Here is a 20,486-nt window from a genome sequence, read left to right as displayed (position 1 = left end):
GGCAGGTAAAGGGACATTATATTGATTGATGGTGATAAAAGCAGTCATGGTTGCAGCTGGACTCATCTGTCAATCATTCAAATGATGTAATTGAAAAAGAGTGATGAAGATGACGATGATGATGATGATATAATGTATCACTTTTTAATTACAACAATAACAGAACACAAATACCTGCATGTTTTGCAGATAACATAAATTGCGCTTTAAAAAACGGTTGTATCTACCCAACATTATTTTGAGTGAAGAGACAGAGTAGCTTTAGGCCTAACTATAGCAATGAAATCGCCTTATCATGTGACCGACAGTCGACCCCGGCGGCAGAACGTGAGTAGCTCACAGAGATGGATCAAAAGAACCTCGACTTGTGCGAGACGGAGAGAGGGAGAGCTGTACTGACTTGTATCACGGGTGACCTGGCTGAGAGTGAAGTAGGGGGATAAAAATAAATTGGGAGGGAGGGAGAGAGGGCTATGCCCGCGGCTCATTTTCCAACGCTGGACCAGGTGATGTCACTACACGTTCTAACTGGAGGATGCCCCAGAGAAAGAGAGGGAGGAAGGAAGGGAGGGAGAGAGAGAATAAACTTTTTTCAAACAACAGCCAGCAGAAAGAGGGGAGGGGAAAGAAGTTAGACATGATCACTCTGCCAGTAACTTTTTATTTCCCCTGGTAAGAAGGCTCCAGCAGAAAAAGGATTGAGGGGAGAAAACAGTGTGGATTACAACGGGACAGCAGCAAAAGGGTTTTTACCTGCCTCAACAGCATATAGGCTACTGTACACTTTGGATTAATGTGGTCGTAACTGCAGGGATTTATCAATAGCTGTAAGTATGGATAACACTTTTTATCGATAGCAGCGCTCAAGCAAGTCATTTTTGCCAATAGCGCACGTCTCATAGCTCTAGCTCTACTCATAGCTCTTTGATTATAGGCCTACAATGCATGTGATGCTATCTGGTCTGCATTTCATATCTGTTTTCTACTGTTCAAGCATATGGCCTGGGGCCTGGCTGAAGCAAATAGAATAGCAACATCTATTTATAATTAACCATAGGCTACTAAACTTTGAGGTGTTTAGAAACCAAACAATTGAATCGGGTTGCCTTTACACTCTAGTTTTGTAGCTGATTGTGTAATGAACAACTTTCTGACAGCAATTAGGCTACAAGCAACTTCACATGTTATGACTAAAGTGGTTAACCAAGTGGGTAGCCGATTAAACTCAACTGCACGATTTACGATGGAGTTGAGTGGTGACTAGTGTGGGCGAACTGAAGCTTTTTAGAAAAACTATTGATTTCAGCACCCAAATAATATTATTTAACAAAATAAAATAATTGTATGTGACGTCAAATGCTCCAGTCTGCCCACACTAGTCGCCGCTCAACTCCATCATAAATCGTGGAGTTGAGTTTAGTCGGCTACCAAATGGGACTCTGGAACTTTTCCAAAAGCAGTGGGCTGATCGCGTTATAGACGTTGCCTGTTGGCGCACGAAATATCTTCCATATACCGTATCCTTACAAAATGAGGGGAAAGCAAAACTGAATGTAGCTCATTGTCTATTGGCAGCTTCATCCTCGGATAGATTTGGTTGAAAAGTGAATGTGTGTAACTGTGCATAGGTCACAGCTGGCTTTCTCGTTTAGTATAGCTTCACATGGTGGCTGCCCTTGCTTTATGCCCAAGGGATAAGAAATATCTCTGCATTCAGAGAGGTGTGGTTTTTGAACGGCAAACTTTGATGTAACTTGATAGGCCTACTACAGATACAGGATCTTCGTTTGAGGAAGTTTGTTACAGCAGGAAAATAATCCTGCAGCAACAGGAAATGTAAATTATTCTCCTGCAACAGGTTGATCAAATTAAGATCCTACGTTTGTATGTTCACCAATCGCCTATGGGTAGCCAATTCTCCGCAGCTCAATCAAAGCGCTGAGCAAATCTTTACAGGGATGGAATGGATTTCTATGATGTCCACTATGTTCTTTCCACTGCTTTGGAGCACCCGATTATCTGTTGCTTCTAGAATTACCCCACACTGGAAGCTTTCCAGATGTCAACATTGAGAGAGAAGAGTCTATATATTTTTCTCATGACCCCATATTCCAACTTGGTCTCAGAGCATTTTGTATTATACTAACCCTATTATTCTGTACAGAAATGATATGTTACATTTCGTATGATGTGTTAAGTTGTGGATGTCCATAATCCATTTTGTATGAAATGTTACGATTGCAATTCGTACAATATTCTACGAATTTGCAAAGGTACAAATGTTACGGTTTTGCAAAACGTATGATATGGTATGAATTCCAATTTGTTGTGGCTAACGTTAGCCATAGGGGTTAGGGTTAGTTCTTAAGGTTAGGTTTAAGGTTAGGAGTTAGGTTAAAGGTTTAGGGGAAGGGTTAGCTAAAAGAGTTAAGGTTAGGGGAATAGTTAGCTAACATGCTAAGTAGTTGCAAAGTAGCTCAAAAGTAGTAAGTAGTTGCAAAGTTGCTAATCAGCTAAAATGCTAAAGTTGTCCTGAATGTGATTCGAACACACAGCCTTTGTTTTTTCCTTAAGTCACCTTCTATCTTATATAACCATACCAAACGTAACATATCATACTAATTTGGATTCCCATTTACTATGTTATGTCTAGTCTATGAGACCAGTCTGCATATTCCTCTGCTTAATCGGTTGGCTGTGTTGCTTTAGCGTTTTCAAATAGCAACGGTTTAGTCAAGCCTCAAACCCTTCCCTTGAGGTTGAACAATGCATTGGAAAACGTGTAAATGTGATGTCAGCCAACCTAATAGAGTACTTTTTACACATGAGTTGAAAATTAGAAACATACCCTGAGTTCTAGCAAAAATCAAGTTTATTCTGCAGGCCTAGAAGTAGAGGAGTGATTTGTGACTTGCTAAATAGGTTTAGATTGTAGATGTGGCTATCAATTTCCTCAGCTGAGCCAATGAGCCTGCAGCTCCCAGCTGGATCCATTAGAGACAGAATGTCAGATATTAAAAAATATTAAGGTAGAAAATGTGTGTGTGCATGTAAAAATGGTTGCTGTAATTGAAGGCTACCACATGGGCCTACCATCCGTAGGTCTCATAAATAGGGCCAGGAGTTTTTTCCATGCACCTGATCAGAAAAAACTTTGGGCCTAACCATGGGTTTCCACTAGATAGCACAGCCACAATGTCAAAATTGCCTATATCGTAAAATGTTATCAAAACAAACATTTGCTTTTTGTTCTTAATTTAAGGTTAGGGTTAGGCATAATGTTAGCACTGTGGTTAAGGTTAGGGTTAAGGACAGGTTTAAAATCACATTTTAAGAAGATAAATTGAATAAATAGGCGGGGTTTATGACTTTGTGGCTGTGGTAACTAGTATTTATAGGCAATGTAGTAAACTATAGCCTAATCATATTTAGGAAGCACATTTCCTTGGAACGAGAACTGCCCCGTGCTTCTCTGCCCATGCATAGGCTATAGCCTACTCTATTTAATTGATAAAATGTAAAATGTAAAAATTTTAAATACCACACACGCACACCTGATCTCGCTCATATGGCTACTGAACTTGAAGCAGCAACAATGATGAGAGCGACACTTGCACTTTCTCTTGAGCTACGTTTTGCATATAGGATATAGCCTACCTTTTAGGAGGACTATTTAGCATATAGGATATAGCTGACGTTTTAGGAGGACGATTAGCATGTAGGATATAGCCTACCTTTTAGGAGGAAGATTTGCAGGCAGAGACAAATAAATGGGTAATCAATATTTATTGAAAATGAAAAAATGTGGGTCCCACGCTACAGACGGCTATATCAGTCCGCTAATACAGGACTAGTAAAGGCCCAGTGCACTACATTTGTGACTAAATTCGTTTTTCTTCTTTTGATTGCGCCTCTACTCACGTTGGCTGAGCGCCCCCCACTTCTTTCCATTATCAATGTTTATCTACAGACACTGTAGTAAACTACAGTCTAATAATATTTTATTTAAATGCCTTGGAAAGACAACTGCCACGCGATTCTCAGTCCATGCATAGGCAGCCTACTCTATTTAATTAAGACCACACATATAGGTACTAGGCGCACTTGACCTCGCACGCCCAACTTGGAGAGGAGAGGTAGGCTACTTAACTTGAAGTAGCGAATTCTGAGAGTGTGAAAAATGCAACAAAGATATGCCTTTAATACAATAGGTTAAAGCATACAGAGCAGAAAGACGACCCTTTCCAAATCATCTGCGGGACACCACAAATAGTTTTTATCCCAAAGTTGTCTGTCTGAACACCCGCTCCCAACCCAACAGCAGCATGAAAAATGTATGCACTCACTAAAACTGTAATTCGCTCTGGATAAGGGCGTCTGCTAAATGACAAAAAAAGATGTCGGGACCCGCAGACATCCATGTTTGTTAGGCTATGCAAAAGGCTGCAAAATTCTCAAAACAATTGTTTCCAGTATCCTTGCACTTCTAAGTGCAATTTAAGATAGCGCTTGGGATATTTACAGAGCATTTCTCTGACCCAATAATTACTTGATAGAAGCATTTCCCTGACCCAATAGTTACTTGATAGAAGCATTTCCCTGACCCAATAGTTACATGATAGAAGCATTTCCCTGACCCAATAGTTACTTGATAGAAGCATTTCCCTGACCCAATAGTTACTTGATAGAAGCATTTCCCTGACCCAATAGTTACAGTGAGGGGAAAAAGTATTTGAGCCCCTGCTGATTTTGTACGTTAGCCCACTGACAAAGAAATGATCAGTCTATAATTTTAAGGCTAGGTTTATTTGAATAGTGAGAGACAGAATAACAACAAAAAAAACAGAAAAACGCATGTCAAAAATGTTATTAATTGATTTACATTTTAATGAGGGAAATAAGTATTTGACCCCTCTCAATCAGAAAGATTTCTGGCTCCCAGGTGTCTTTTATACAGGTAACGAGCTGAGATTAGGAGCACACTCTTAAAGGGAGTGCTCCTAATCTCAGCTTGTTACCTGTATAAAAGACACCTGTCCACAGAAGCAATCAATCAATCAGATTCCAAACTCTCCACCATGGCCAAGACCAAAGAGCTCTCCAAGGATGTCAGGGTCAAGATTGTAGACCTACACAAGGCTCGAATGGGCTACAAGACCATCGCCAAGCAGCTTGGTGAGAAGGTGACAACAGTTGGTGCGATTATTCGCAAATGGAAGAAACACAAAATAAATGTCAATCTCCCTTGGCCTGGGGCTCCATGCAAGATCTCACCTCGTGGAGTTGCAATGATCATGAGAACGGTGAGGAATCAGCCCAGAACTACACGGGAGGATCTTGTCAATGATCTCAAGGCAGCTGAGACCATAGTCACCAAGAAAACAATTGGTAACACACTACGCCGTGAAGGACTGAAATCCTGCAGCGCCCGCAAGGTCCCCCTGCTCAAGAAAGCACATATACAGGCCCGTCTGAAGTTTGCCAATGAACATCTGAATGATTCAGAGGAGAACTGGGTGAAAGTGTTGTGGTCAGATGAGACCAAAATCGAGCTCTTTGGCATCAACTCAACTCACCGTGTTTGGAGGAGGAGGAATGCTGCCTATGACCCCAAGAACACCATCCCCACCGTCAAACATGGAGGTGGAAACATTATGCTTTGGGGGTGTTTTTCTGCTAAGGGGACAGGACAACTTCACCGCATCAAAGGGACGATGGACAGGGCCATGTACCGTCAAATCTTGGGTGAGAACCTCCTTCCCTCAGCCAGGGCATTGAAAATGGGTTGTGGATGGGTATTCCAGCATGACAATGACCCAAAATACACGGCCAAGGCAAGAAATTAGTGGCTCAAGAAGAAGCACATTAAGGTCCTGGAGTGGCCTAGCCAGTCTCCAGACCTTAATCCCATAGAAAATATGTGGAGGGAGCTGAAGGTTCGAGTTGCCAAACATCAGGCTCGAAACCTTAATGACTTGAAGAAGATCTGCAAAGAGGAGTGGGACAAATCCCTCCTGAGATGTGTGCAAACCTGGTGGCCAACTACAAGAAACGTCTGACCTCTGTGATTGCCAACAAGGGTTTTGCCACCAAGTACTAAGTCATGTTTTGCAGAGGGGTCAAATACTTATTTCCCTCATTAAAATGCAAATCAATTTATAACATTTCCGACATGCGTTTTTCTGGATTTTTTTGTTGTTATTCTGTCTCTCACTGTTCAAATAAACCTACCATTAAAATTATAGAATGATCATGTCTTTGTCAGTGGGCAAACTTACAAAATCAGCAGGGGATCAAATACTTTTTTCCCTCACTGTACATGATAGAACTATTAAAGATCGAACGTTTGTATAATTTCAGCCTGTAGTTTCGAAAGTAGCGCTTGAGAGCCGAAAGTGGTCCCTAAAAATTGCGTACTACGTCACATCTCTCTCTGCTGTGTCCATTGAGCCGTTGGGCCCGTCCTGCACCTCATTGGATAATGGTGGGCAGGCTTTTGCTAGCTGCCACTCAAATGACGAGGGGCTGAAGCTCATTGGCTGAAACTCAAATTACTAGGGCTGGCGCACGTGGGGGAAAATGTAGGGAAAATGGCGCTGCACAGCTTCCAGAAAACAGTCGCTTTCAATAAACCCCTACAACTTATTATCCAGAACGCTGCAGCCCGTCTGGTGTTCAACCTTCCCAAGTTCTCTCATGTCACCCCGCTCCTCCGCACACTCCACTGGCTTCCAGTTGAAGCTCGCATCTACTACAAAACCATGGTGCTTGCCTACGGAGCTGTGAGGGGAACGGCACCTCCTTACCTTCAGGCTCTGTTCAGACCCTACACCCAAACGAGGGCACTACGTTCATCCACCTCTGGCCTGCTAGCCCCCCTACCTCTACGGAAGCACAGTTCCCGCTCAGCCCAGTCAAAACTATTCGCTGCTCTGGCACCCCAATGGTGGAACAAGCTCCCTCACGACGCCAGGACAGCGGAGTCACTGACCACCTTCCGGAGACACTTGAAACCCTACCTCTTTAAGGAATACCTGGAATAGTATAAAAGTAATCCTTCTACCCCCCCCCCCTCCCCCCATAAAAATAAATAATAATAAAAACAATTGGGTGATTGTCCCACTGGCTATCATACGTTGAATGCACCAATTTGTAAGTCGCTCTGGATAAGAGCGTCTGCTAAATGACTTAAATGTTAAATGTAAATAAGACAGTAATTCTGCTCATAGATTATGCATGTATGAACTACACATTGACACATCCAGCCCAAAGCGGGAGGTTTAAAAAAGACTTACTAGTCGTCAAAGTACCGTTCAATCTCTTTAAATGGGAACTGTAACTGTAAGGCAAGGTTCCTTCTGCTTTGGCTTCTCAGTATGAACACTCATGATAACTTCGCTTTTTCAACGCAGCCCAGAGGAGATATAGTAATGACTTGTCCCTGTTTATTAAATGAGTCATCCTTTGAATACTGTCTCCATTTGGTTTTGTTCCACTCTTGGCTTAACCTTGGTCAGTGGATATTTGGAGGGACTACTGTAGCCTAAGGACATGCAGTATATTTAGTTACTCTGTCTGTCTTCATTCCATGTCCCGTGTTGCAACAGGTCTGAAACACATGAATGCTTAGCCTATTAAACACAGACTGGGTGGAACGAGGTCCAAGTGTGTGTTTGCGTGTGTGTTGGGGAGGCAGTTGTGTGTGTGTGTGTGTGTGTGTGTGTGTGTGTGTGGTCTTAGTCTTTAGAGACCTGACCCTACAGAATGGCTTTGAGGTTGTTTTCATAGCACAGCACCAAATCCACTCCTCAGTGTCCGAGAGGGATAAGTCCTGTGATTGGGCTTTCACTCAGTGTGGTGGGCATGTGACCGAAGACCTTATTCCAAGAGTAGCTGCAGTTTACACACAACATACGCATAGACACAGACACACACTAATGCACTTGTCACATACAGTGGGGAAAACAAGTATTTAGTCAGCCACCAATTGTGCAAGTTCTCCCACTTAAAAAGATGAGAGAGGCCTGTAATTTTCATCATAGGTACACGTCAACTATGACAGACAAATTGAGATTTTTTTTCTCCAGAAAATCACATTGTAGGATTTTTAATGAATTTATTTGCAAATTATGGTGGAAAATAAGTATTTGGTCACCTACAAACAAGCAAGATTTCTGGCTCTCACAGACCTGTAACTTCTTCTTTAAGAGGCTCCTCTGTCCTCCACTCGTTACCTGTATGAATGGCACCTGTTTGAACTTGTTATCAGTATAAAAGACACCTGTCCACAACATCAAACAGTCACACTCCAAACTCCACTATGGCCAAGACCAAAGAGCTGTCAAAGGACACCAGAAACAAAATTGTAGACCTGCACCAGGCTGGGAAGACTGAATCTGCAATAGGTAAGCAGCTTGGTTTGAAGAAATCAACTTAGGAAATGGAAGACATACAAGACCACTGATAATCTCCCTCGATCTGGGGCTCCACGCAAGATCTCACCCCGTGGGGTCAAAATGATCACAAGAACGGTGAGCAAATATCCCAGAGCCACACGGGGGGACCTAGTGAATGACCTGCAGAGAGCTGGGACCAAAGTAACAAAGCCTACCATCAGTAACACACTACGCCGCTAGGGACTCAAATCCTGCAGTGCAAGACGTTTCCCCCTGCTTAAGGCAGTACATGTCCAGGCCCGTCTGAAGTTTGCTAGAGTGCATTTGGATGATCCAGAAGATCATTGGGAGAATGTCATATGGTCAGATGAAACCAAAATATAAATTTTTGGTAAAAACTCAACTCATCGTGTTTGGAGGACAAATAATGCTGAGTTGCATCCAAAGAACACCATACCTACTGTGAAGCATGGGGGTGGAAACATCATGCTTTGGGGCTGTTTTTCTGCAAAGGGACCAGGACGACTGATCCGTGTAAAGGAAAGAATGAATGGGGCCATGTATCGTGAGATTTTGAGTGAAAACCTCCTTCCATCAGCAAGGGCATTGAAGATGAAACGTGGCTGGGTCTTTCAGCATGACAATGATCCCAAACACACCGCCCGGGCAACGAAGGAGTGGCTTCGTAAGAAGCATTTCAAGGTCCTGGAGTGGCCTAGCTAGTCTCCAGATCTCAACCCCATAGAAAATCTTTGGAGGGAGTTGAAAGTCCGTGTTGCCCAGCGACAGCCCCAAAACATCACTGCTCTAGAGGAGATCTGCATGGAGGAATGGGCCAAAATACCAGCAACAGTGTGTGAAAACCTTGTGAAGACTTACATAAAACGTTTTACCTGTGTCATTGCCAACAAAGGGTATATAACAAAGTATTGAGAAACTTTTGTTATTGACCAAATACTTATTTTCCACCATAATTTGCAAATAAATTCATAAAAAATCCTACAATGTGATTTTCTGGATTTTTTTTCCTCATTTTGTCTGTCATAGTTGACGTGTACCTATGATGAAAATTACAGGCCTCTCTCATCTTTTTAAGTGGGAGAACATGCACAATTGGTGGCTGACTAAATACTTTTTTTCCCCACTGTACATCCTATACAAACAGTACAGCAACATTATACAGCACCTGTATTGATGTTATTACACAAAAATTATATTATAATATTATATTAAATGTTACTCAATGGTTAAGTTTTACACTCACCGGTCGTGTGTGTGTGTGGTGTGTGTTTCCATCCGTCCGTCTGCCTGTCTGCCTGTCTATCTTTGTCTGAGTGTGTCTTAGGTGACTTTCAAAGCTGTCTTCCTCCCGTCCCCTCCTTTTGTCCTGTGTTTCCTCCACAGACAGAGAGCCAGTCCCTCCTGAACAGCTAATACAGCCATTATCTGTTATAACCAGCTGTTAGAATATATTCTGAGAGAAGAAAGACTAAGACCTGTGGCTCTGTTGGAGTGGGTCCAGGGTGTCTGGGATGATGGTATTGATGTGAGCCATGACCAGCCTTTCAGCTAACTTGGGATGTGTTCATACTTTTTCCATTGTATACATAGATCTATCCAGCATAGGCTATCCCTTTGACATCAATGCTTTTTGTCTGACAAAAGTTAAGAGTTATGCAGGCAGTTGGACAGATCTCAAGTTGGCCCTAAATCATCAGGATTAGACATACAGTATGATCTTTAATTGCCTTGCAGCTAGTTAGTTCTTCTCTGGAGGACTCAGACTATTCTCCTAAATGACCGCACATAGGGTTCTGGTCAAGACTAGTGCACTGTATGGGGAACACTAGGGCGTCTTTTGAGATGTAGGTAGCCTAAATCAAGACAGAATGGAATTCAAAACAGGGTCATACTGTGACCCAGGGGTTTGTGGGTAATTCCTCATCCTTAGACAGGTGTGTAGACTCCCAGTCTGTGTTTCTGTCTGTCTTCAGGGGTTCGCGGTACCTGTAAACATAGGAGTGGTATGTGGTTAAAGTTTGAGGTGTGTGTGTAGTTGTGTGTTTATTTGTGTGTGTGTGTGTTGTGTTTATGTGCTTGTGCTAGTATGTATGTGAGTGTGTGTGACACAGAGAATATGTCCATAAGTAATACTTACTGAGGCTGCCTGTTGCTGTGTCAGGGAACAAGCTACTGCACATTCAGAATCATTACAACTGATTTTATCCAGCTGTGCCTAAAGGTCAATGTAGTTGATGAGTTAGAAAAGGCACGTGTGTGTGTGTGCTGTTGTCATGAGTCCATCTGGCACTGGTGGTTGGCTATAAATACTCCCCAGATGTACACTAAGTTGTTTGTGCGTTTTTGCCTTTGTGCATTTCTTCTGGGTCTGGTCTTTGTACTTTCATGGATGCGTGTATAGCGTTTGTTTATGTACGTTTATACTTGAGTGTGTGTCAGTATCCAGTCACAGCTGGGCAGGTCCAGATGGACACTATAATGATGATCATCACACCACATGGAGTGACATTTCTCCCATATGAATACTGGCCATCAGTTAGCTAATTAATATACTGTACCTAATCACCTTTTCAACCTAATCTTTAACACATCAGCTCTTATGATAATCAGGACAGTTAATTTTTTGTATTGTACCCCCTTTTTCTCCCCAATTTTTCATGATATCCAATTACGTTCTTGTCTCATCGCTGCAACTCCCCAACGGGCTCGGGAGAGGCGAAGGTCGAGTCATGCGTCCTACGAAACATGACCTGCCAAACCGCGCTTTTTAACACCCGCCTGCTTAACCCAGAAGCCAGCCGCACCAATGTATCGGAGGTAACACCATTCAACTGATGACCGAAGTCAGCCTGCAGGCACCCAGCACGCCACAAGGAGTCGCTAGAACGCGATGAGCCAAGTAAAGCCCCTCCGGCCAAACCCTCCCGTAACCCGGACGACACTGGGCCAATTGTGCGCCGCCCTATGGGACTCCCGGTCACTGCCGGTTGTGATACAGCCTGGGTTCAAACCCGGGTCTGTAGTGACGCCTCAAGCACTGCAATGCAGTGCCTTAGACCGCTGCGCCACTCGGGAGGCCCCTCAGGACAGTTTTCTATGAATATGGTAGCTAATTGTGGCTCGATGTGGGATTCAAACCTGCAACACTGATGGTTCAACACCAATACAACTACTTCCTGTAACACTGTTGGTTCAACACCAATACAACTAGTTCCTGCAACACTGTTGGTTCAACACCAACACAACTAGTTCCTGCAACACTGTCGGTTCCACACCAATACAACTAGTTCCTGCAACACTGTTGATTCAACACCAATACAACAAGTTGACTTAGTTTTAGTTGAGTGTAAGTGGTTGTGTAGTCTCTGTGTGTAGTGCCTGTTTCTTACAATGTGGTCTCATATCAAATACTGTGATTTTTTTATATTGACTCTCTCTCTCCACCTCCCTTCCCTCTATATCTCTCTCCATCTCCTCCTTCTCTCTCTCTCTCTTTCCCACCCCATATCCATTCCTCCCCTTGTCTCTCTCTCTCCCTCTCTGTCAATCCTCTCTCTCCCCTCCCTCTCTCCCAGGTAGCAGTCGAGGTGTGTGTGTGTATCCAGAGGATAGAGCCATGAGGAATCTCAGCTCCTTCCTGGTTCTGCTCTCCCTCAGCCTCTGGTCATGTGACCTGGTGGCATCATCCAAAGGTGAGTCTATTTTATCCCGCAGTAGAATCTGGTATACTGTCAAATACGATGTGTCCCAAGCCATTGCTTTTGCCAGGAGTTGAATGTATTATCCACTTCACATGTCTGCTGCCTTCACTTCATAATTTTACTTCAAATGATGTACTGAGTCTGATCCTTTAATTAGAATTCCATCTGTGGTGGTATTTAATCTATCTGAGTGGTTTGTGTGACATTCCAGACTTCCATCTATGTTCTGTCTGACTCTTAGCATTCTGTCTGACTCTCAGAGTTCTGTCTGACTCTCAGAGTTCTGTCTGACTCTCAAGATTTCTGTCTGACTCTCAGAGTTCTGTCTGACTCTCAAGATTTCTGTCTGACTCTTAGCATTTTGTCTGACTCTCAAATTCTCTGAATTCTATCAGATTCCACTGGCATCCTAGTCTGGTGGAGCTCACCAGTGTGTGCGTGACCACGCCTGAGTGTGTGTGGTCGAGGTTGGTAGCTGTCTGGTCTAGCTGTGGTAGAAAGCTGCATGTGTTTTCAATATATGGTCATGTTAATTTCTATTACCCATTCATTACGTGTGTGTACGTGTGTGTGTATCTGTGTATCTGTATGCATGTGTGTCTGTCTATGTTAGTAGCTGTCGTGACTCCTGTGTGGTCTTGTTGTGTTTTTTTAAATGATCTGCAGATTCCCTCTTCAGCATCTCTTCCCTCTATAATATTCCTCCTGGGGCAATACCTCCAGAACTTCTGCAGCTCAGGGGGGATAGGCTCCCGGGAGAGCCCAGCCAGAGTGCTTCATCTGGGGGGTGAGCCAGTTCGCAGCTCCTCTGAGACCCTGGTGGTGGGTGGAAGGAAACACTTGGAAATAAGTGAAGTGAAGTTTTAATACCCAATCAGCTCCCTGCTCTCCTCCTGTCCCATCTCAAACTCCAGAAGTGGCTAGTAATGTGCTGACATCAGCAAAAGGTTGAGACAGAATGAAGAAGGGTCCATAAACTCAGATGTTCCAGTTTTCAACTCAGAACTTTATTGGTGGAAAATGTGTGTGTGTGTGTGTGTGTTGGGGGGAGGGTTCCTGTGTATGTGTGTGTGTGTGTGTGTGTGTGTGTATAGTGAGTGAGACTATCCACACACACACAGAGTGGGCCAGCGGTCTTTAAAGGAAACATTTGTGACCTCATCTTTAAGTATGGCTTAGTGATAGTAGTGAGTTTCAAGTCTAAAGTGATACATGTTTCCACTCCTCTCCTCCTCCTCTCCACTGCACTTTATCTCTGGAAAAACAACCTCTCCTTTCAATTCAATTTTCAATTCAATTCAATTCAATTTAAGGGCTTTATTGGCATGGGAAACGTGTGTTAACATTGCCAAAGCAAGTGAAGTAGATAGTAAACAAAAGTGAAATAAACAATAAATATTAACAGTAAACATTACACTCAGAAGTTTCAAAAGAATAAAGACATTTCAAATGTCATATTATGTATATATACAGTGTTGTAACAATGTGCAAATAGTTAAAGTACAAATGGGAAAATAAATAAACATAAATATGGGTTGTATTTACAATGGTGTTTGTTCTTCACTGGTTGCCCTTTTCTTGTGGCAACAGGTCACAAATATTGCAGCTGTGATGGCACACTGTGGTTTTTCACCCAGTAGATAAGGGGAGTTTATCAAAATTGGGTTTGTTTTCGAATTCTTTGTGGATCGCTGTAATCTGAGGGAAATATGTGTCTCTAATATGGTCATACATTTGGCAGGAGGTTAGGAAGTGCAGCTCAGTTTCCACCTCATTTTGTGGGCAGTGTGCACATAGCCTGTCTTCTCTTGAGAGCCAGGTCTGCCTACGGCGGCCTTTCTCAATAGCAAGGCTATGCTCACTGAGTCTGTACATAGTCAAAGCTTTCCTTAAGTTTGGGTCAGTCACAGTGGTCAAGTATTCTGCCACTGTGTACTCTCTGTTTAGGGCCAAATAGCATTCTAGTTTGCTCTGTTTTTTTGTTTGTTCTTTCCAATGTGTCAAGTAATTCTCTTTTTGTTTTCTCATGATTTGGTTGGGTCTAGTTGTGTTGTTGTTGTTGTTGTCCTGGGGCTGTGTGGGGTCTGTTTGTGTTTGTGAACAGAGCCCCAGGACAAGCTTACTTAGGGGACTCTTCTCCAAGTTCATCTCTCTGTAGGTGATGGCTTTGTTATGGAAGGTTTGGGAATCGCTTCCTTTTAAGTGGTTATAGAATTTAACGGCTCTTTTCTGGATTTTGATAATTAGCGGGTATTGGCCTAATTCTGCTCTGCATGCATTATTTGGTGTTTTACGTTGTACAAGGAGGATGTTTTTGCAGAATTCTGCATGCAGAGTCTCAATTTGGTGTTTGTCCCATTTTGTGAATTCTTGGTTGGTGAGCGGACCCCAGACCTCAGAACCATAAAGGGCAATGGGTTCTATAACTGATTCAAGTATTTTTAGCCAGATCCTAATTGGTATGTCAAATTTTATGTTCCTTTTGATGGCATAGAAGGCCCTTCTTGCCTTGTCTCTCAGATCGTTCACAGCTTTGTGGAAGTTACCTGTGGCGCTGATGTTTAGGCCGAGGTATGTATAGTTTTTTGTGTGCTCTAGGGCAACGGTGTCTAGATGGAATTTGTATTTGTGGTCCTGGCAACTGGACCTTTTTTGGAACACCATTATTTTTGTCTTACTGAGATTTACTGTCAGGGCCCAGGTCTGACAGAATCTGTGCAGAAGATCTAGGTGCTGCTGTAGGCCCTCCTTGGTTGGTGACAGAAGCACCAGATCGTCAGCAAACAGAAGACATTTGACTTCAGATTCTAGTAGGGTGAGGCCGGGTGCTGCAGACTGTTCTAGTGCCCTCGCCAATTCGTTGATATATATGTTGAAGAGGGTGGGGCTTAAACTGCATCCCTGTCTCACCCCACGGCCCTGTGGAAAGAAATGTGTGTGTTTTTTGCCAATTTTAACCGCACACTTGTTGTTTGTGTACATGGATTTTATAATGTCGTATGTTTTTCCCCCAACCCCACTTTCCATCAATTTGTATAGCAGACCCTCATGCCAAATTGAGTCAAAAGCTTTTTTGAACTCAACAAAGCATGAGAAGACTTTGCCTTTGTTTTGGTTTGTTTGTTTGTCAATTAGGGTGTGCAGGGTGAATACGTGGTCTGTCGTACGGTAATTTGGTAAAAAGCCAATTTGACATTTGCTCAGTACATTGTTTTCACTGAGGAAATGAACTAGTCTGCTGTTAATGATAATGCAGAGGATTTTCCCAAGGTTGCTGTTGACGCATATCCCACGGTAGTTATTGGGGTCAAATTTGTCTCCACTTTTGTGGATTGGGGTGATCAGTCCTTGGTTCCAGATGTTGGGGAAGATGCCAGAGCTAAGGATGATGTTAAAAAGTTTAAGTATAGCTAATTGAAATTTGTGGTCTGTATATTTTATCATTTCATTGAGGATACCATCAACACCACAGGACTTTTTGGGTTGGAGGGTTTGTATTTTATCCTGTAGTTCATTCAATGTAATTGGAGAATCCAGTGGGTTCTGGTAGTCTTTAATAGTTGATTCTAAGATTTGCATTTGATCATGTATATTTTTTTGCTGTTTGTTCTCTGTTATAGGGCCAAAAAGATTGGAGAAGTGGTTTACCCATACATCTCCGTTTTGGATAGATAGCTCTTCGTGTTGTTGTTTGTTTAGTGTTTTCCAATTTTCCCAGAAGTGGTTAGAGTCTATGGATTCTTCAATTACATTGAGCTGATTTCTGACATGCTGTTCCTTCTTTTTCCGTAGTGTATTTCTGTATTGCCTCTCCTCCCCTTCTCACTCTGTCTTCCTCTGTCTTTCAATGTCCCTCTTTTCTTCTTCCTCCTCCTCTCTTCTCACTCGGTCTTCCTCTGTCTGTCAATGTCCCTCTTTTCTTCCTCTCCTTCCCTTCTCACTCTGTCTTCCTCTGTCTGTCAATGTCCCTCTTTTCTTCTTCCTCCTCCTCTCTTCTCACTCTCTCTTTCCTCCCCCTTTTCATTTTCTCTCCTCTCTCTCTTTCTCATCTCTCTCTTCCTCTTTCTCCTTCGCCCTAGCCCTTGTACTATATCTAATTGTCTTCCTATCACATCATTGACTACATTACCCAGCGTGCCCCTCTCCACCCACAATGCACTCTCTTAAGTGGTTCCAGCAGTGCTACTGGCAGAACCAACCTTCTCCTTGATCCCACTGATCCCCTTACCAAGAATGAGGGGTGTGTGTGTGTGCGTGTGCATGTGCATGTGCGTGTGTGTGTGTGTTTATGTGTATACAGTACCAGTGAAAGTATGGACACACCTACTCATTCAAGTTTTTCTTTACTTTTACTATTTTCTACATTGTAGAATAACAGTGAATACATAAAAACTATGAAATAACACATATGGAATCATGTAGTACCCAAAGAATTGTTAAACAAATCAAAAAATATTTTATATTTTAGATTCTTCAAAGTAGCCACCCTTTGCCTTGATGACAGCTTTGCACACTCTTGGCATTCTCTCAACCAGCTTCATGAGGAATGTTTTTCCAACAGTCTTGAAGGAGTTCCCACATAAGCTGAGCACTTGTTGGCTGCTTTCCCTTCACTCTGCGGTCCAACTCATCCCAAACCATCTCAATTGGGTTGAGGTCGCGTGATTGTGGAGGCCAGGTCATCTGATGCAGCACTCCATCACTCTCCTTGGTCAAATAGCCCTTACACAGCCTGGAGGTGTGATCTGGGTCATTGTCCTGTTGAAAAACAAATGATAGTCCCACTAAGCGCACACCAGATGGGATGACGCATCGCTGCAGAATGCTGTGGTAGCCATGCTGGTTAAGTGTGCCTTGAATTCTAAATAAATCAGTGTCACCAGCAAAGCACCGCCACACCATCACACCTCCTCCTCCATGCTTCACGGTGGGAACAACACATGCGGAGATCATCCGTTCACCTACTCTGCGTCTCACAAAGACACAGCGGTTGGAACCAAAAATATCACATTTGGACTCATCAGACCAAAGGACAGATTTCCACCGGTCTAATGTCCATTGCTTGTGTTTCTTGGCCCAAGCAAGTCTCTTCTTATTATTGGTGTCCTTTAGTAGTGGTTTCTTTGCAGCAATTCGACCCTGAAGGCCTGATTCACGCAGTCTCCTCTTAACAGTTGATGTTGAGATGTGTCTGTTACTTGAACTCTGTGAAGCATTTATTTGGGCTGCAATCTGAGGTGCAGTTAACTCTAATGAACTTATCCTCTGCAGCAGAGGTAACTCTGGGTCTTCCTTTCCTGTGGTGGTCCTCATGAGAGCCAGTTTCATCATAGCGCTTGATGGTTTTTGCGACTGCACTTGAAGAAACTTTCAAAGTTCTTGAAATGTTCCTTATTGACTGACCTTCATGTCTGAAAGTAATGATAGACTGTCATTTCTCTTTGCTTATTTGAGCTGTTCTTGCCATAATATGGACTTGGTCTTTTACCAAATAGGGTTATCTTCTGTATACCACCCCTACCTTGTCACAACACAACTGATTGGCTCAAACGCATTAAGCTGGTTGAGAGAATGCCAAGAGTGTGCAATGCTGTCATCAAGGCAAAGGGTGTCTACTTTGAAGAATCTCAAATAAAAAATATATTTTGATTTCTGTAACACTTTTTTGGTTACTACATGATTCCATATGTGTTATTTCATAGTTTTGATATCTTCACTATTATTCTACAATGTAGAAAATAGTACAAATAAAGAACAACCCTTGAATGAGTAGGTGTGTCCAAACCTTTGACTGGTACTGTATGTGTAACAACACACTGATCTAAAGCCCAGTCCAATTACAGTGGCATGCCACATTATAAAGCAGAGAATTTCCATACTCCTCTTCTCCTTATTCCTCCTTCTCCCCGCTGCTCCGAGCCCCCTTCCGACCCCGTCCCTAATAAAACCATGCTGCCAAGCTCTAGGGAACAGGGAACAGAAACAGCAACATACACAGCCTGCTTCAATGGAGCACAGCCACAACAATGACTGCTGCAGTGCAGACTGAGATAGACATAGTGACGGACAGGGTTCTTGATATTTGGAACAGTTGGAGGATCTAGAGTTCTAACAGTATGGGGTGTGTCACATGGTCCTTTCGTTGCCTGCAACATTCTGATAACTTTTCCAAACATGCCAAGGCTTTCCAGAAACCCTGGTTGGAGGATTCCGGATGTTCTGCTTATTCACATCTGATTCCGGGAAAACTGGGATTTCTGGAAAATTTGGCAACATTTTTGCAACCCTACTCCTCTCCCTCCTATACAGTATTTAAGGACTGGAATCTCACTGCTGGTTTCAAGTAATCCAGATACTGTTTCTCTTCACAGATAGTTACATTTACATTTTAGTCATTTAGCAGACGCTCTTATCCAGAGCGACTTACAGTTAGTGCATACATTATTTTTTATTTTTCATACCGGCCCCCCGTGGGAATCGAACACACAACCCTGGCGTTGCAAACGCCATGCTCTACCAACTGAGCTACATCCCTGCCGGCCATTCCCTCCCCTACCCTGGACGACGCTGGGCCAATTGTGCGCCACCCCATGGGTCTCCCGGTCGCGGCCGGCTACGACAGAGCCTGGATTCAAACCAGGATCTCTAGTGGCACAGCTAGCACTGCGATGCAGTGCCTTAGACCACTGCGCCACTCGGGAGTGTCTGAACTCATATAGGGATTGTGATGAGGTGTTGAAGGAGTCAGGCGCAGGAGGGGTAAATCACAGAATAACAGGCTTTAATCCGCAAAATACAGGTTTACGCAGAAATGCGTCAAAGACACTCCAGGGCACAAAACAGGCGCGCTGGAAAATACAAGGCACACGGGAAAATACTCCCGTCGATACACAATACACGAGCTCCACCGAGCTTCACTAACCTCCACAATAAACAATCACACACACAGACAAGGAAGCAGAGGGAACACTTATACCATGACTAATGAGGGAATAAGGACCAGGTGTGTGTGATTGAAGACAAGACAAATGGAGTGATGATAAATGGATCGGCAGTAGCTAGTAAGCTGGTGACGCCGAACGCCGAAACCTGCCCGAACAAGGAGGGGAGGCAGCCTCGGCGGAAGTCGTGACAGGGATCTGGTTTGAGTGCCTTGGAGTTATCACTTAACCTATCCAACACAATTGGATAGGTGAAAGCAAGTTGAAAGCAAAATAGGTATATTGCTAGATTTGATAAGTTCTCTAGGAGAAAGCCTGTCTTCGGGGGTGAAGGACGTTTTGATCTCTTCATTGTATGGTACAGTGTCAGGTAGATACTATTTTTCAGTGGTGTTGAAAGCTTCGGATGATAAGGATATACAAAGATGGCAGAATGTCCTCGAGCGATAACTCTTTCTCCACCTCTCTATTCCTCCTTTTCCTAACCTGTTCTCCCTCTCTTCCTACTTTCTCCTCCCTCTCTTCCTACTTTCTCCTCCCTCTCTTCCTACTATCTCCTCCCTCTCTTCCTCCCTTCTCCTCCCTCTCCTCCCCCCTCCCTCTCTTCTTCCTCTCTCTCCTATCATCCTCCCTTCTCCTCCTCTCTCTCTCTCCCTCCCTCTTTACCTCCCCTCTCTTCCCATTCATCATCCCCCTATCCTTCCTCCTTCTTCCCCTTCTCCCTTTCTCTCCCCTCCCTCTTTTCCTCCCCTCTCCTCCCTTCTTTCTCATCACCCTGTCAGTAACCCACCTTGCCCTCCTTCCGGTCTTGACATTGTTTTTATTCTGACAGGTCTTCATCTTAATTCTGCCTCTAAGTGCCTGAATAAAAGTCAAAAGGAGGTAGGAGCGGGTAGGATAGGGGCTTAGAGTGAGGGGATATGCTGTGAAGAAAGCACTTTTTAAGGAGGGAATGAAGTTTCTCTCGACTTCAAACAGCCCAAGTTAAGAGATGAAGTCTGTGTATTTCTGGGAACTTTTTGAAAGGAAATTTTTGGTTCTTTGTGAGAGAGCTTGCTGAGTATGGGAGTTAAGGGGGTAAGAGGGGGAGGTAGGGAGGAGAGACTACCTCGTGGGGTGTTTCTGATGTGTTGAGAAACTGATTAGAAAGCTGCTGCTATACGTTCTTCTTTACACTCCAACTTCACGTTGATACTCTCTACGGTCAGCATTGACAGTTGTAATGTGCCATTATCCTTTGTTTTGTGTAAGTTAACTATACAAATATACTATATGTACGTATTTCATCCTAATGCATCTGGATATAGGTCTGTATCTGTGTACCAGGGCCATATTCATTAGGATTAGGGTTAGGGTCATATTCATTAGGCACCAAATGGAAGAAAATGGACTGAAACAGGGTGGGACGACCTGATCTTGTCCAATAA

General features: G+C 43.3%; 1 protein-coding gene across 3 annotated transcripts in view; it reads left to right on the top strand.

Moving 5' to 3' along the window:
* Window positions 1-558: 558 nt before the first annotated feature.
* Window positions 559-20,486, top strand: part of LOC121586676 (collagen alpha-1(XVI) chain) — a 120,314-nt gene continuing 100,386 nt past the window's right edge. Inside the window, exons 1-2 of one of the 3 annotated variants that reach the window (XM_041903591.2) lie at window positions 559-827; window positions 11,997-12,109. In XM_041903591.2, the coding sequence (XP_041759525.2) occupies window positions 12,034-12,109 (76 nt within the window). In that variant the 5' untranslated portion in view covers window positions 559-827; window positions 11,997-12,033. Of the gene's footprint in view, window positions 828-11,992; window positions 12,110-20,486 lie in introns of all 3 variants that reach the window. The other 2 variants (XM_041903590.2, XM_041903592.2) reach the window with 2 other exon arrangements.

This window comes from Coregonus clupeaformis, chromosome 17 (genome assembly GCF_020615455.1).
Source record: "Coregonus clupeaformis isolate EN_2021a chromosome 17, ASM2061545v1, whole genome shotgun sequence".
Lineage (NCBI taxonomy): Eukaryota > Metazoa > Chordata > Actinopteri > Salmoniformes > Salmonidae > Coregonus > Coregonus clupeaformis.
Note: the sequence above shows the minus strand (reverse complement) of the source record. Positions and strands in the feature narration are given on the sequence as shown.